The 18679-nt window shown below is 37.8% G+C and overlaps 1 protein-coding gene across 1 annotated transcript in view; it reads left to right on the top strand.

Annotated features, from left to right (window-relative positions):
• The window catches only part of Smp_063090 (aconitate hydratase), a gene marked incomplete at its 3' end in the record, with an annotated part of 31492 nt that extends 13260 nt beyond the window's left edge, over nucleotides 1-18232 (top strand). Inside the window, exons 7-12 of the mRNA XM_018798332.1 lie at nucleotides 5974-6192; nucleotides 6543-6665; nucleotides 11567-11851; nucleotides 13997-14207; nucleotides 16195-16468; nucleotides 18178-18232. Of these exons, the coding sequence (XP_018653284.1) occupies nucleotides 5974-6192; nucleotides 6543-6665; nucleotides 11567-11851; nucleotides 13997-14207; nucleotides 16195-16468; nucleotides 18178-18232 (1167 nt within the window). The remainder of the gene's footprint in view (nucleotides 1-5973; nucleotides 6193-6542; nucleotides 6666-11566; nucleotides 11852-13996; nucleotides 14208-16194; nucleotides 16469-18177) is intronic.
• Nucleotides 18233-18679: the final 447 nt, after the last annotated feature.

Raw genomic sequence — 18679 nt, 5'->3', positions numbered from 1 at the left:
TTTCCGTAGCCCGTTCGTCTGAGGGTGATACGGTGTAGTTCGTATCCTCTTGATGCCGAACTGCTTTAACGGGCCTTAAACTCGTCACTTTCAAAACAGGGACCCTGGTCGGTTAGTATCATCTTCGGTACTCCATGACCCGCTACAATGTGCCGGATTATTACTTCGGTCACTGTTTTCGCCCGCTGGTCGGCAATCGGTACAGCGTCGACCCATCGTGTAGCATGTTCCGTCATTACTAGTAAGTATCGGTTGCCGCTATCCGTCTGTGGAAATGGTCCCATCACATCTACCGACCATAGATCACCGACTGCGGTTACTGGGACCGACTGCAATGGCGGTTGCATGTATCTATCGCTTTTCATTAATTGGCACTGCTGGCACGTCAACACATATTGGGCCACATCGTCTCTCATGCCTGGCCAGTATGCACTTTGCCGTAGTAAATCTGTCGTTCTTGCGATACCTGTGTGCGCTACCTGATGGCATTCGTGTATCATCTTACGCCGCCAGTCTTTCGGGATCACAGCCACCCAATTTTTGTCATCATCCTGCCAGACCAGAGCTCCATATGTGTTCACTTTCAGTCTTTCCTTTTGCCGAAGCAACATTATTACCTCCTTGTCCATTGCTCGTTTGTCAACATCTGCCCCCTCTCTTATCACTCTGATTACCTCTCGAAGTTTAGGATCAGATTTCTGTTGCTGGACGAGTTCTAGTGGGTCTCCCTCTATACTGTTCACTGCGTATGCTGTCAATGGAAGCTCGGCTTCCATGTCTGGTCTTGACAGGTAGTCCGCCATTACATTTTCCTTCCCTGGAACATGCCCGATACTGAAGTCATACTCCTGCAGACGTATCATCCATCGCGCCAACTTCCCACGTGGGTCTCGTGCTGTTTGTAGCCACTGCAGAGGTTTATGGTCAGTCTCGATGTGAAATCGTCTACCTAACAGATATGGTCTCCACTTGTCTACTGCCCACACAATCGCTAAACACTCCTTTTCGATCGTTGAATACTTCTGTTCCGCAGGCGTGAGAACGCGACTTGCGTATTCCACCACTCTATTAGACTGACTTAAAACGGCACCTATACCATGGTCACTTGCGTCTGTTGTCACTGTAAACGGTTTCTCCAGTTCGGGCAGTCTTAGCGTCATCTGGCGGTCGTCCAGCACGTTTTTGATTTGATTAAACGTTTGTTGGGCGGTTTCAGTCCACGAAAATTTAGTGTTACTCAACAACTTATAAAGGGGTGCTGCTATTTCGTTGAAATTCTTGATGAACCGACTGTAGAACGCCGCCCTTCCCAGGAACTGTCTCAATTTCCCTTTCGAATTCGGTACTGCAACGTTCTTTATAGTCAGAATTTTCTCCGGCAGTGGTTTTATTTCTCCATTTCCCACTTTATGCCCCAACAACGTGATGCTACTTTTAGCCATCTGTGACTTGTCCTTATTAATTCGAAGTCCGAATTCTTCAATTCGCTTTAAGACCGCTTCCACATGCTTGACATGATCTATTTCTGTCTGGCTGTATACAACTACATCGTCGCCATACACTTCGACATTATCTAGATCCCTGAGCAGTAGCGACATTAATCTTCTGAACGTAAATGGTGCACCCGCCAATCCAAACGGCATTCGTCTAAATTGATATTGTTTATCACGTATGGTAAATGCTGTTTTGCTTCGATCGCTCTCTTTTATAGGCAGCTGCCAATAACCTGACCGCAAATCCAACACTGTAAACACTGTGGCATTCTGCAGCCGATCTAATGTTTCCACTACTGTTGGCATTGCACACGGCTTTAGTTCTGTTATATTATTCAGTTCTCTAAAATCAACACAAAATCTATATTTCCCATTCGGTTTCTTTACCAAGAGTACCGGTGAGCTATATGGGCTGTCCGCCTCCTCAATTATTCCTTCTTTCAGCATCTCTTGGACCTGTCGATTTACTTCAGCCTCTAAGTGCACAGGGACACGACGTGTTGTGAATATACTTCCTCCATCGTTCTTTATCGGGATTTCGTGCTTTACTTTGTCGCAAAATCCGTACGGTTCTCCTTCTCCAGTGAACAGCTTCGCATACTTTTTGCACAACTCGGTGATGTTTGGTTTCTTCGTCGGAACGGCTGTTGCCACTCTAACCTCAGCCACCTCGCTACTTTCATGTATTGGGAATGAACCGTACTTCGTGACCACCTTACCGCTTCTTAGGTCAACTATGGCTTTTACTTCTCTTAGGAAATCTGCTCCTAATATTGGTCTCGACAGGTTTGCGGTTACCACGAACGGGAAACTTATCGCCGAACCATCCACTTTTACGATACTGTTAGACACGCCTAATACCTCTAACATATGCCCTCCTATAGTGTGAACTGCGACTTTACACGGCTTGAATCTCTTACATTGCTCTTTACCTATTAACGAAACTGCTGCCCCTGTATCGATTAGGCACACTAAATCTAGTTCATTTACGTTCACTCTTGCATAGACTGCCCCTCTATCTACTAATGCAACAACCCCCAGATCCCTAGAGTAAGAAGGAAACACGTAACGTCTAAAATATCTCCGTTTTCGTCGTGTTGGACAGTTTATCTTCCAGTGTCCTGTCCCTCCACATGCGAAACACTTATCATTCCTTTTACGAATCACTCGTAATGCCGCAATCTCGTGCTGCAGTTCTTCAATCTTCTTCTCAATGCTGCTTATCTCCTGACTTTCGCACGCGACCGGAGCTACTGTTCGTGTCATCAACTGCCGCGTCACCTTTGCAAGCTCACTGATATCCATAGGTTGCGTGGCGTGTACCAGTCTCAGCTGCTGGGAAACGGCAACTGGCACGCTCTCGATAAACTGCGACGCCAACAACTGTGCCTCCGACTCCTCATCCAGATTTGGCAGCGCGCGACGCAGCAACTTGGTAAGCTCGACGGCCAGCACCAGCGGATCACCATCGATCGGCAACTTCGCCACTCGGAACTTCTGCAGTGCTTCTTCTCTGTCCACTGGGCTATCGAACTCCACGATCAACCTCTCCGTGACTGCCTCCCATGTCGTCTTACCGCCCGCACCGTCCAGGCTGTCATATACAACTTTCGCTCTGCCTCTCAGCAGCGTCCCCAGCACCACCGTCTTCGCCTTCGGCTCCTTCACTCCCACCAGCTCCGCCACGGCTTCGAACTCCTTCAAGAAGCTCATCACATCTCCGTCCTCAAATTCCTTCGGCCATGGGATCTTCATCCTTGGAGGCAGCGACACCAAATGTTGTGAATGAGAACACAGGTGAGGACAACCAACTATGTATTTAGCACAAATTACAACGTTACTTGGTAAAATACAAAAACCATGCTATGATACACTATTTGCAAAATGTTCTTCAATTGCCTCAGGCTTCATTGTTCCTGGATTTTCACACAAATTGCTTTTTATTTCTGTTCTTCTCTTCTTGATCTTCTCAATCTTCTGCTGTCAGATATTCTATTCCTTACTCACCATATATACTACTTATGTTGATATCAGTAGCTCACACCACATTACTATTTAGACATCTTTGTTATTCATTTTAATCCCACCTCAGCTTGTTGATTTAGTATCAGCGCTTACTTGAGATATTTACTGAACTCAATAGCACTAAATCAGCCCGTTTTGACCAAATTTTCTGCAAATGGTTATCTTCCGACTTTTTGTTAGCTTAATTTGCTTTTTTACTCATATCGACTGCCAATTTCGATCTACCGCTAACCATGTTATGGTTAGCTAAGTTTTACCGTATGGATTGGTTAGTAGGGTCTCATTTCAGACATTAAAGCCAGGAAGACAGCCTGTCACTGCTCAGATTTACTTACTTACTTTGCTTTACCTTACTTACTGTTACTTCCTCGAGGAGGAGCATATGTTTCCCACCAGGGTTCTCCAGCCATCTCTACTGTGGGTTCTCCTTTACAGTTGTTTACAGTTGCTATTCATTCCTTTGATGTCTCGCTCCAACTCCCTATACAATGTGTTCTTGGGTCCTCCTCTTCCCCTTTTGCCTTCAGTACTCCAAGATAGGACTTGGTTCGTGATGCAGTTTGATGATTTCCATTATGTATGTCATATCAACCTCCACCGTCTTTTCCTAATTTCCTGTTCAGCTGGAAGCTGGCTTGTTCTCTGTCACAGTGGGTTGTTGCTGATAGTATCCAGTCAACGGGCGTTGAGTATCTTGCTCAGACAATTGTGTAGAAATACCTGTACATTTTTGATGATGGTTGTGGTTGTTCTCTAAGTTTCAGCTGCATGTCGTAGAACTGTCTTGACATTCGTATTGAAGATTCTGAATTTGATATCGTCTGACAGTTGTTTTGAGTTTCATATGTTCTTCAACTGTAGGAATGCTATCCTTGGTTTGCCAATCCTTACCTTTACATCTGCATCAGATCGTCCTTGTTTGCCGATGATGCTCCCTAGGTACGTGAAACTTTCTACCTCTTTCAGAGCCTGTTTATCAGGTGTGGTTGGTTTGTTGCTCTGTGTATTGTATTTCAGGATCCCACTTTTTCCTTTGTGTATGATGAGACGTGGTGCTGCAGAGTCTGCTGCTACAGTGCCTGTCTTTATCTGAATTTGTTGATGTACGGGATAGAAGAGCTAGGTCATCTGCAAAGTCCAAATTATCTAGTTACATGCAAACTGTTCATTATATTCTGTGCCTCCCCTGAAATGTAGATGTCTTCATCATCTTATCGATCACCAGAAGAAAGAGGAAGGACGAGAGTAAACAGCCTTGTCTGACTCCGGTTCTCACTTCGGATGTGTCTGTCAGTTGTCCTCCATGTACGACTTTTGAGTGTAGCCCGTCGTATGAATTCCAGATGATGAAGATTTTCTCGGGTACACCATAGTGTCGAAGGAGGTTCCATAACGTTCTCCTATCCATACTGTCATATGCTTCCTCATGGTTAAGGAATTTGACGTATAATGATGAGTTGAATTCAACTAATTGCTCAACAGTGATCCGTAGTGTCGCAATTTAGTCTATGCACGACCGATTATTATGGATTCTAGCCTGTTGATCTCGAAGCTGGGCGTCTACTGAATCTTTCGTCCGGTTCAACAGTACTGGTGGAAACTCTTTTTGGTACTGATAGTAGTGTGATACCTCCGTAGTTCTCACACTTACTCAGATCTCCTTCCTTTGGTGTCTGTATGAGGTATCCTTCTTTCCAGTCTGTCGGAACATGTTCTTCCCCCCAGGTGCTTCTGAATCGAGCGTGGAGCATCTTAGTTACCTTTCTGCCTGACTTCAGTGCTTCAGCTGGTATGTTGTCAGATCCTGCTGATTCCCCACTCTTGATTTGTTTGGCAACTATGCTGTTTTCTTCGATTGTCGGAAGCTTCATAAAATATTACTATTTATTGTTCTGGACATCTTCAGTCATCATCTGTTCAACCAGCGTTATATTTCAAGATAAACGGTGGCTGTTGTTCATGCCTAACAAATCTCTTAACTACACTAGAAAATACATATTCGCAATACCTGCTCCTAAAACTTCGTTTAGTTTGTTGCTTTTTATCTGCGTCGCTAAATGCTTTATCTAATTAACTAGTTTACAAATTCTAAGTCCAAGTGTATTTCCCTTTTTTGTGATAAACACCTCTCCCCAACTCAAACCTGTCTTTTCATTATAATCAAAATTGGTAAACATAAAATAAGTGAATAAACAAAAGTTTACTTTTTTCATTGATAAACTTATTCGACACCTACAGATTTGTGTACTTGATTTCGATTCAAATTCTAAGCGTGCAAACTAGTGATACCTATACCTGGATTACGCCAGCTGAAATGAATGGAGTGAGGTTTTCACCTACGATTCAGTAGCTAAAATTGAAAACCATTAGCCAATAATGAGTCACTGCTCCAAATGTAAAGTGTATTTTTTTGCTACTGTTAATTTCACATCTCGTTTATTGTGTGATTTTTTAGGTAGCTGAAATCCTAACAGTGAAAGGTGGAACTGGAGCTATCGTTGAATATTATGGTCCCGGTGTTGAATCGATTTCATGCACCGGTATGGCTACAATTTGTAATATGGGCGCTGAGATCGGTGCTACAACATCAATTTTTCCATTTAACGATCGAATGCTGGATTATTTACGTGCTACAAATAGAGCGGATATGGGAGATTTAGCTTCAAAGCATAAGGTGATCAATCATTTCAGAGCTAACCATATATATATGAAATTTACTTTACTTGAAAATAACATTTTTAGTCCATGTCATTGTCGGTAGTGATATATGAACTAAATAGCCCAGTGGATAACGGGTTAGGTATCTGAAACGGAAGGTTACTAGGTACCAGTCTTTATAGGTTTATCAACAAGGAGGTGCAGTTGGCTAGTCCCAAATTAGACAAAACACGTATCCTGGTTTTCAGTGCTGGCCAAAAATCCATATATTTCACAAAACACAATCTTCGTTAATAATATGATCTGAAATGTACTTTCACTAATGCACTTTGTTTATGTGTTGCATTCTGATTTCTCTCTATTCAGGCTTCTTTACTTACATCAGATGTAAATTGTAAATATGATAAAATAATTGAAATAAACTTGGATACTTTAGAACCACATGTAAATGGTCCGTTTACACCAGATCTCGCACATCCGATTTCACAAGTGAGTTTTCATATGTCCTCCTAATTTTCATTCCTAAATGAATTGTGTTTTTTTTACATAGTATTGTAAACTGTACTATTCATTACCAATCGATGTTAGTCAGAGAGTTTTTAAAAACCCATAGAGTACTTAATACGTCTATTTCGTCTTCTTTGTGGTTCTTTGACATTGCACACTCATTATTCCATACCCATATTAAATAAAAGACTTTCGACTATCGCTCTGAGTAGTGCCTAATGCTTCCAAATCACTTGGTTGGAGTCCAACTTCGACCAATACTCTATGTAAGTATAATCCTCAACCAATTATTATAATGATGTAGTGTTGTTTTGTCACCTGCAAAAAATTGTCTCTATAACTAATTGATATAACCAGGTAATGTGTTGTGTCACGCAAAAAACATTAAACGCTAAACGATATTGATCTATGATAACAGTCCACTAAAGTTCATAGAATTCCATCTAATAGATATTTGAGAACTTGAACGCCTTTCTTAGTTATAGAGTCTACAACTTTGTTGTCGTAAACTTTAATTAATACTACATTAACACAGACACATACTCATATGTTACTTGAATTCTTCATCAGCTTGCTATTCTGACTGCCACTCATTTTTTACCGAGTCCAAGTTTTATTCACTCAACTATGAGGTACACCTTTATTTATGTGTTAGCTATTAATACTGCCAGTTAGGTTGCCAGAACCGAAGTTACTAGAGTGGAGTTCGAGTCTGCGAATTGTCGGTTTATGTTATGATGAGAATAATAATAATAATATGAATAAGTAGAAAATAACTCAACTAGTAAAGATTACTGTAGTGTGAGCTATATACGTATATTGGTTAATAAACTTTGTCGTTTGTATAAAATACTACTGAAGATATTTTTGTCAATATTTTACATATCAAACTACTCATATTAATTAACGTATGTGTTGATTTGGTATTGTACAGATTATGCATGGTACCGTTAAGATGATAAGTAATTATTCGCTGGGTTTTTTTTCTCGTTTCTATAAGATAATGAGGATTTTTTCAAAGCCGTAAACTTTATACCTTATGTACATACATCACCCTTCACTCTGTTCAGATCGAGTCAACTAGTTATAAATACCTTGTTATAGGTACCTGTATTCAAACACCTCAACCAGAGTTATCATCATTATTATTTAAACACATAAACGTCGGCACAAGGAGGCACCAAATACATATGTGCCACACAAGTCACTTGATTTGTGGGTGGGTTGTAATACTGTCCAGGTGCCCAAACCAAAACAGGTGGTCCTTTTAGGAGGTTACACCTGGAGTCTTTGACCTAAAGGTTTGATCCACAAGACAGTGGAGCAACTTCAGGAGATGCAGTTCCATAGTAGCCGATGACCAACGATTGGTTCATACATCATTTGTTCTATCAGGACCCTGGAGTCCATGTGTACCATATGTTTGGAATGAAGGTTTTCCAACTCCCCTAGGCGGATCCTCAATATCCACCAACTCGGTTAAAGCACCGGATATTTACTTTTCGTTCTCTCAATTTCGAAAACAACGCCCGTGGTTCGAGAAGGCAGTGAGTAGGACTTCCCTGGGAGTGATTGTATATGCGTGGTCATGCGAGAGCATTTCCATTATGGGCCATACCAGGGCATTTGGGGGCCTCAACCAAAGGAGGGGGCATAATCACCTCTCCCTACTATTCCATCCGAAGAGTATGGTCAGACAGGGTTCCTTGACTATACTATTCCTCTTCAATTTTGTCATCGGTGAAACTCTGAAAACAGTTTCGATGGAAGCAGATTTCGGTGGTGTAAATCTGTCACCTAGAGAAAGACTTCGATTTGGGATATACAGATGATATTGCTTTATTTGTGCGATGATACCCAAGCTATGTAATCCACACTTAATCAGTTGATAGCCAGTGTTTGTAGGTTTAGCATGTACTTTTTACCTTCTGAATGCAAAGTAATTTTACAAGACGGGCAGGAGCCTGTCCCTGTCTTCACTCTTGGTAGTGAGCAGTTAGAAGAAGTGGCTGAAAAGATCGTTTATCTGAGTAGTTATGTGAGTACTGGTAACGATGTAATTGATATGGTCAGCTTAAGCAAAGTGAGAGCCGAAACGGGTCATGCTAATCTGGACCATCTTTGGCTCTACCGTAATATTGTTAGTCTGGCTGTAAAAGGTTGGATTTACAAAGCGTCAGTATGAGCAATTTTGCTCTATGCTTGTGAAACCTGACCTCTTGGAGTTGAGGATGTTCAGTAACTCGGTATCTGACTATCGTTGTTTTTGAAGGATTGCTGAAGTTCAGTTGCAACACCTTGTTAGTAGTTCTGATGTTCGAAAATTTTTGTTTGGGCACATTTGATTTATTTTATTTAAACACATAAATATTGGTACAAAGGGGCACCAGATATATGTGCATATTGACGATAACTTATTTAGTATCGAAATCTTCATTAGCTTGAACATCTGCTATTGTTAGCGGGACATAGATTGGATTAAAGCATGTTTCATGCATGATGGTGTTGCTGCGCGCTGATTGGCTAATTCTAAACTAATCAGCCCTGGCAAGTTATTGGAGAAAAATCTAGAAGCTTCTTATGTATATACTATAAATATATGAACGTTATTCAAATCAGTGATTGCTGTTCACTTACAATTGTTATTTTGAATACAATTTCATTCCTGTTCAACGTGTTCTGATTTTGGGGTCTTGTCGAGTGTCATCGTATAAGAATACTAAGCAATAGGAGTGGCTGAGTCGTTTATTAGCAGCAACTACAATTATAACAGCTATAAATGTCATCCCGGTGGATTTCACATCGTGCATTATTTGCCGAGGCCTGAACTGGCTAAAAAAATCGGAGAGGTGGTCATTTTATTAGGCAATACCGGAATATGAAACAAAATTGTACAGGACCAACATTTGTAATTTCCTCTTACTTCATAGAACAGAGGAACTTCTCTAACTGGGAAAATTCTTTCTGGTTGTATTTCTTATCTACTATTCCCATTACTTAGTCTTACCCATTTGTTGCTTTTTTTCCGCTTTATACTCACTCCCCTTCCTCAATATCTTCACAATTTCTTCTTGCTATGTAGTGCTTTTTTGGTGCCCCTTTGCACCAATATTTGCGTATCTAAAAAATAATAATAATGACCTGTGTAAAATCGATTTAATGCATCATACTTTCTAAGTTATGTTCATGAAAGTGTTATGTATACTGTTTTATTGTTAACCAACCGGATCATCAACAAAGAGGAAACTATTTAGCTTGCATATATATTATGAACTGCACAGTTATTAACTATCTCATCCACTATTCACTATTAACCATAAATATTTTAAGATGTAATCTAATTTGAGGTAAGTAATCAAATAGAGCCATATGTACTCAACTTTAAGCCACACATTTTTATGTTTGAATTGGTGATACCACTTTTCAACTATCTATCCAAACTAAACTGGATAAAGAGCAATTCGAACACTTGGCTTAGTTGTTGGAAATCAAATACTTTAACCACTAAGTTAACACTTCAAATATTTGCGCTAACAGTATTATTCAAATTATCTGTGTTTAAATATTTTTGTTTTCTATACTTATTTCACGTGTTTTTTTCTTTTCTTGATCAATAAGTACTGTATTGTTCTTTCAACTAGTTGGAAAATCAGTCATTTGTTGATTGTCAAGTGATTTTGGCATTCGTTTACAACAAATTTATGCTATATTTCTGATTTGCTCTAAATTCAATAAAATACCACTAATGTAATGATGACTATTAAGTTACCGTACTGGTTGTTTTAGTATGAAGTGTAAGTGTTCATAAGTAAAACCAAAATCAATATATATTCCTTATATGTAACCGTCCTTGTTTAAATAATGCTAGTACGGGCACTGTTGGTCAGAATTTGAGGGGAGTTGTACAAAAATAACTATCAATAACCAACATGGGAACTAAGAGCACACAAATATTGGGAGATGTTGTGTTTAGACAAGGATTCAAAGAGTTTATGAAAGATGAAAATAACTGTTACAAAGGTTGAGAGAAAGTAATCATAATAAAAAAATACAATGTGCTATTAGTTCATGTAAATACTTACACGGTGGTAGACGGTCGTCTCACCTCATGTTCATAAATTACTTGAAATGAAACTGCTTACTGAAAATTAACAAATAGTAGTAAAAAGCAATATATAAAAATGAGTTGAATGAAAAGAGAATAGAGGCAGAGAATGCGAACGAACTTGACAGTGTTTGTGATCTGTAGCCAAGCACACGAATCAGTACCTATTAGTTGGTGGGTAAAAATGAGTGTGACTTGTTAGAGTAGCTTATACGTTTCTGATATGGTAAGTAGACCCGTAGATGAAGTTTTATTTTGTGAAAGAAGAAAGGTGTTGGGGAGATGCAAAGAATTCCCTGAAAAGTCCATATGCGTCATGAAAACTCTGTAAAACATTTTATTCATGCATGTTTTTGAAGGAGTCAAAATCAGAATTGTGTGGGAGTTTTAAAAAATCATCCTCCTGGTTTATGCTGATTGAATTTTTTCTAAAATATAGTATTTTCCAGTAAATTGTTTTTTTAAGCTTTCAAACTAATGATCACAGTTAACAAACAATGAAACAGACTCAAAGAAATAACCAGAACCCAATAACTAAAACAAAATATTCAAATAACAACTTCAACTAGATCAAAGGATGAACATCATCACACATTAATACATAGAGTTAGACGGTTGGGGGAGCGGATAACTTTACACATAAAGAGAAACAAACAAAACATATATAAAGCGATTTTCTCATCCATACATGTATGTACATTCAGAAAAGATTTTACACAGTTTGTTTAATATTTGCTAACTGGCATACATACATTATTATTATTGTTATTCTTATTAGTTGTCCAGTCATGCATCCAAAGCAGGTTGGCCACTGCATATCAGTGCTGGACTTATCGGTTCCTGTACCAATTCATCTTATGAGGATATGGCACGTGCTGCCAGCTTAGCTCGTCAAGCTTTAGATAAAGGTGTTAAAATTAAATCACAATTCTTTATAACACCTGGTAGTGAACAAATTCGTGCAACTATTGAACGTGACGGTATCACAAAAATATTTCAATCTATTGGTGGTGTAGTATTAGCTAACGCATGTGGTCCATGTATTGGTCAATGGTCTAGAAAGGTAAGTAAAGTACTATTTTTTTGGGGGAGCTTTTTCTCTCCCACCCCACAAAAAACGCTGGTAATTCCAAATAATAATAATTATTATTATAAGCAGTGATGGATAGTGCGTAGTTAGTTATTTTACGTACTACTGAACAGATATCATAGATAGAGATGCTTTTGAAGCATTGCTTGCCTATGTTGAGATTATCGAGTTAACAATACTCAGGTTAAACCTAGGATGCTAGTTAAAGATGGCAAATTGGTTAATAAGGCTGTAAATTATCATCTACTGAAGTGTCAAGGATATAGGTTACATATGCTAATGCACTACCTTCCTCAACGGGCAATTTTTACCAATGTGGAAGTAGGTTGGAAGAAAGCTGAAGATATCCAAACCAAAACGTTGCATCAGTCTATGAATACATTGACTGTTGAACCAAGCCATGTTGTTAGGTGCAGAGTGACTTCGTAGTTGAGGTTCACACGATTATTGTAATCATTGGTCGGAGGACCTTAGGTAACATGGCTGAGAATCGGTTTGACTGGGCGAGATGTATCCGCTGTTTGTTTTCCCTCGGTTTTTGAGTTTTAATATTATATTATACTTCATTTAGAACCTGAGTGCAGATTCCGTTCCGATCATATATGTATATAATCATAGTACATCTTCAATTTATTTAATAGATAGTTGTTCATTGTGCTTTGGTCCGATGAACATTTTGACGTGTGGAATTAGAAGAAAGTGTATTTTATAATTTTCTAGTAAATTGCAGACTTTTCTAGATGTTAAGTGATGTTCAGATTTGTATTATTTACCTGTCCTGCATAGTAGAAGAGTGATATGAATGTCTAAACAGTGTTAGAACTCTTCGAATCCGATACATTTGAAACTATATTCCCTTAGCAACGTGGGAGTGTGACCACATAGCCCGAAGGATAATTATTCGAGGCTGGTCGTAGATGGCCTTTTTGTGAGTTTCTGATGTGTTAGCTCCGTGCCTAAGAAGGCCTTATCACTAGATACGGAAATCCATGGGGTAAAGTGAGGTGTAGCATTTTAAAGTCCTGCCTTTTACTCCTACTGTTGTGAGAAGTCAATTTCACTGTTGATGCTAGTTATCTCAAGGAAACATTTTACTGCCGTCACACACCTATACAGTCAGCAGTACGTCTTCTTCCTCATATATTAAATTGCTGCTTTTAATCTTACTGTTCTCTAATCAGTCTGCCGGGCATGGTAGGAACCAGCTAATACATGCCAATTGGATCATCACTTTATACAAGTCCGACCACTACATCAAGGTGGCAGCTATGGTCAGGGAAAAGAATACAATACATATGCACATATGAGTTAACATTTTTTGTATGTCTCTACTTTTACCGACTCCTGTTTATCCTCTTATTTCTGTTGTTGTTGTAGATATTTAAAAGTTCACTTTTATTATTCTATTTTATTCACAACGGTTAATTGGATTAAGTCGTAAATAATTTATGTGTGTACTATACTGAATAAGTAGTAAAATCAACTATTTGATTATTCATATATATTGTAGTATATATATACACATTGTAGTTCGATCATATTGATTCAGTAGGAATAAACAAACACCATTATATCCATTGATTTATCACTGAGTAGTGTCGATTATTACGTTAGTCTAGTTTTATAGTCCTAATGAAATTCTGTTGATCAGGTTGTAATATGACCATTACTCTAAATGACTCAATATCGGATGCATTATGTTGAAATGATAGTTAGTTGAAAGTAGTCGGTATAAATCCTATCTTGACCTAGATTTCATGTTATTTAAAACTCGTCAACTGGGTGTATTTAAAATCTTGAAGGAATTAATACTCCCTGTAAAAATTGAACCCATATCATACACCTTCACAATCTGACTTTTTTCCACAGTGCTTTTCGGGTAACGTTTCTAACTATGAAACTAGGCGGGGTGAGTTAGAATCTTACAGAAAGCATCGGTGACCCTCAAGATTGAATGTACACCTTGCTGATGAATTCCATCTAACAGAACACACAAACCAAAGAGGATTCCCTGTCGACTAACTCCAATCACCTTATAATACAATGACCAATTTGTGTATAATATTATTTAGACATTCTGTTAAACCTGTGTTAATTCATTGATCTTTATTTTTTTAGGATACAAAGAAAGGTGATAAAAATACGATTGTCTCATCGTACAATCGTAATTTCACTGGTCGTAATGATGCTAATCCAGCTACACATGCATTTGTTACTTCACCAGAATTAGTCACAGCTTTAGTATTCGGTGGCAGTTTATCATTTAATCCATTGACGGATGAACTAACTGCAGATGATGGATCAAAATTTAAATTTAAACCACCAACAGGTACGTGTTTGTGTGTGTGTGTGTATGGACTTACATCTTATCGTTTTATTTTGGTAGAGTTATGTTCTCTAAGTCTAAATGATTTAATATTAAAGTTTTCACTGACTTACTTCGCCAGGTGTTGGGGAACTCAGGAAAGGTCCTAATTTTGTAATTTTATTCTGAAAATTTGAATTTTGTTTTCGCGCCAAGAAACGCTTAGTTGGCCTACAGCTTACATTTCTCACTCAGAATCCCTTGACTGTCATCGGTTGACGGATTTTTTTAGTACGCTATTTTGTGGCTCTCCCCAAGGGCGTTTCTACCATTGTATAAATAAGCTTGATTTTGTGAGCTTAGTGACCTCGTATTTTTTGGGTGCCTGTAGAGTACATTCTCTGCGCCTCATCAAGACTTCTTGATCTAGTTAGCAGGGCCGAGGACAATATATTAGAATTAGTCTATCGTGTCACTGTGTCATTGACCTTCGTTTTGTTTACCGAGTAAGGTGAACTCGTAATAGCAACAAGCATATCACCAGGATAAACTTCAAATAGAAGTGGAATACCTAAAGCTTCATAATTAAACCATCTGGTTCGTTGTTATAATGAACTAATTAGTAGAAATGTTGTAACTTTCGGAATTACTTTACAGATTATTACTATTTATAGTCTTATCATAAAATTGTTGTTACTTTTTTATATTCCTTATATTGTGAGTTTTTGTCGGGACCTATTAACTATTGTTATACTTTTTATTGTTACCTAATCAATTGTTGATTAATTCTACACTTTTTATCCAGTTCTCTGTCACTCATGGCATGATAATGTGTAAAGAGTACTTTTTTGTTTTGGTCCACGTTACGTAATCTAATAATTCATGTTTATTAACTAATAAGTGTTTGAGATAACAGCACTGGATGCCCGAAATATAAACGATGAAAGCTTGTCTATTGTGTTCTCTTGTTCGGACTCATGACTAGAAATAGAAGAAAGTGTACGTATCAGTAGACCAATATGAGTTAATATTATTTTAGCCTCAACTTAGGTTTAATCTTGTTAGTTATAGTCTTTCATTGTTCAAAGCTCAGGATGCTAGGCTATAAACTAAATAGTACACGCAAGGTAGATAAATATAACAATTCCAATTGGCGAATTTCCTCGCGAGATATCGTACAACTTATCGTTATAACACGCAGAAAATGCAACTCCGTCAAAATCGTCCACCTAAGCTAAAGATCATCTCAACCGTTGTCTTATTAGCTTATTCTCTAGTGTATTTTATTTCCTCATAAAATCTCAATATTAATTAGTCTTATTGTAAGTTCTTGGATGTCAGTTGCTGAGGAGGATTCCGTAAAGAAGGCATAACTTGCATACAGTACTTGGTTTATTATTTGCATCGTCTGGTTACTTCTTCCCACTGAGTGTACACACACACATACAATACATTCCAACGACCGGTTTAACTATGAGACTGTATAGGTGAATAAATCATTCTATATGTTATATCTTTCATGGTATTTAATCCTGCCAAATTGTTTAAATAATAATTGATGCTACTTTCTACACAAAAAGTGCTTTCTAATTTTAAAATACCATTTGATTACGAAGTAGTAGTATAGTAGGCTCCAGAGGATCTATTTCTTATTATATTTATAGGTTTTCACGATTTAAAATCAAATGATTTAATCACTAATAAGTGGTATGCTGATCCAGTGTCTCTAACATTCGATTTTGAACTTTCCATTATCAAGTTTGTACTCTGTTCTATTAACTTCAGCTTGTATAACTAAGTAGTGTATGAATAGTACAAGTATACGAACCTGTTCATAGCTTAATGAAGAATAGTCGTTTACCAGGCACAGATTCGTGTACTTGCCTTCAAACTACACTGAATGTGGTAGCCAGTAATACTACTCGGTCACCTAAACTGAAGTAAATTTTGTTTTAACTTCAAGTCTACCATATAGTTATTGTAATTTTATTATCTCACTCTTAAAAATCAGGTGACACACTACCGATGAAAGGTTTTGATCCTGGTCAAGATACATATCAACCACCAGTGACAGATACTTCCAAAATCACAGTTAAAGTTGATCCATCAAGTCAACGTTTACAATTACTTAGTCCATTTAAGAAATGGGATGGTAAAGATTTAACTGAAATGCCAATATTAATTAAAATTAAAGGAAAATGTACTACAGATCATATTTCAGCTGCTGGTCAATGGTTAAAATATCGAGGTCATTTGGATAATATTTCAAATAATTTGTTCATTGGGTAAGGATTTTGTGCAAATTATGCCAGTGAATCAATAATAATATTTATTTTTAAGCAGTTTCTTTGTTAGATACCAATCTTTGAATTATTGATTTGAAAGTAATCGCTCAGCCAAGATTACAACTACCAGTGATCTCTACTTAATATCAGGTTATCAACACAGTAAACATCACTAAACAGTGTGATTAACTGAAAACAACGTCATTTTATGGGAAGCTTTGATCCTAGGTGAAGTTGAAGGTAGAATGCTGTTAAAGCTAGGTATGAGGGATGTCTTCACCTCCCGGTTACACATACCATGAAAGGATACTTGTTAAGGTATCTAAAGAAGAAACTGGGTTAGGGTTAGTATTATCGACCTGGTAGCGTTACATGTGAGCCCAAGGGACAATTGTATGAGATCGATCACGCGTATCCTATCGGTGAGTAATTTTAGATGTATTGGTTGAATACTTTTCGGAATCCTTACTACCAGAGGTGAAAGTCCGTGTGACAAAATTTGGTGTTGTACCAGTATTTATGTATTTGATAAACAAATAAAATGAATTTGTAGGTTTCAATACAAAGATTTTACTTGATAGTTTCAAATAAATTGGCCATCAAGTAGAAAGTTAATAATAAATATGTTATTTGTGATATCCCAATGAGTAGAAATTTGTATTTCCGACGTTTCTGTATTTAATGTTAGTCACTTCAGAGTAAATAAATAACTGAAATAAAACTAATATAAGTTTACCTAGTACAAAGGAAACAATGCAGAATATTCTCAGTACAATCAAAACAAACTGAATAAAAAGTAAAGTGTACGATTTTTAGAACTCCTCTCTTCTAATCCCCTCCTTCCTTTATGGGAAGACAGCATCGCTCCAAATGCTGGTCGTTTGAGAGAATCACTTCACCACCCTCACATCTCGATACGGCTAACAGTACAGCTTAGTCCTTGAACCTTATGTTTACTGCTTTTAGTCTCACCACTCCAATCGATCTACCCGGTCCGCTAGGACCTAAGTGAAGAAGTGTTCTGCCCAATGCATTTCAATCCAGGTCATCACGATATGCAAGCTCGATCACCAAGTCAATGTAGCAACTACAGTTGGATCAATGGGGTACGTACATTCAGTTCTTCTTGATATTGCTAGTCTGTTTATGTTCACTAAACTAAAGCAAGAAAAACCTAACTTCAAACATGTAAAGTAATCACTTCATGTTGTTTGCTTTACCTCAACTTGACTGGTAAATCTTTTTTTATTGATGATCAGCAAAAATACACGACTAATAAATGCCAAAATAGGATAAAATAGATATACTAGAGTATCTCAAACCAAGACGAAACATATGTCCAGTACTCTTGTTTTCACGATTGTTCTGCAGCTCATGTTTGTTATTAAATGAAAATACTTCGGAATTCAAATCTTATTTCCTATTTGCCTATTGCTTCAATACACAATAACCAAATGACTTGCTTGACCTGAGGGAAAACAGTAGCATCAATATTGTTATTATTGATTGACGATCTCACTGAAAGTCACTAGAATAGGCAATGACCCAAGTTTATGAAATCCGTTACTATTATGCAATCACGTGGTAGATTATTAATGTTATTTATTGACTATATGTGGTGTTCTTAAATCAAGTTGTATTGATTTGTTCAAAGAACATTCTGCTATCATGATCGACGTGATTAGCTAGATTTCACAAACACTATTACTCGTGATAGCATTTTATCTATATTGCGTTGCACAATTAGGCTTCTTTCAATATTAGTTCCTACTATATATCGGCTTATATATAACTTTCGTTTAACTCTGTATATTTCTCCTGTAGAGCTGTCAATGAAGAGAATAATGAAATGAATAAAGTATTACATCGTCCATCTGGTCAGTGGGATACTGTTCCAATGGTAGCTAGAAAATATAAGGCGGATGGTATCAATTGGTGCGTCATTGGTGATGAGAATTATGGTGAAGGAAGCAGTCGGGAACACGCTGCCCTGGAGCCTAGACATTTAGGTGGTCGTGCAATTATTGTGAAAAGTTTTGCACGTATACATGGTAGGTTGTTTTCTTCCGTTAAATTTAATTTGTATTATATTTTCATGATTGAAAGCTTGAGTCAATTGAAGCTAGACCACCATGGAAAACCTGGAAGCACTGGACGGCCGTTTCGTCCTATTATGGATGCGCACTGCTGAGGAGTCCCATAATAGGACGA

The sequence above is a fragment of the Schistosoma mansoni genome, chromosome 6 (assembly GCF_000237925.1).
Source record: "Schistosoma mansoni strain Puerto Rico chromosome 6, complete genome".
In the NCBI taxonomy this organism is placed as follows: Eukaryota; Metazoa; Platyhelminthes; class Trematoda; order Strigeidida; family Schistosomatidae; genus Schistosoma; species Schistosoma mansoni.
This window is presented reverse-complemented; position numbering and strand designations above follow the sequence as displayed.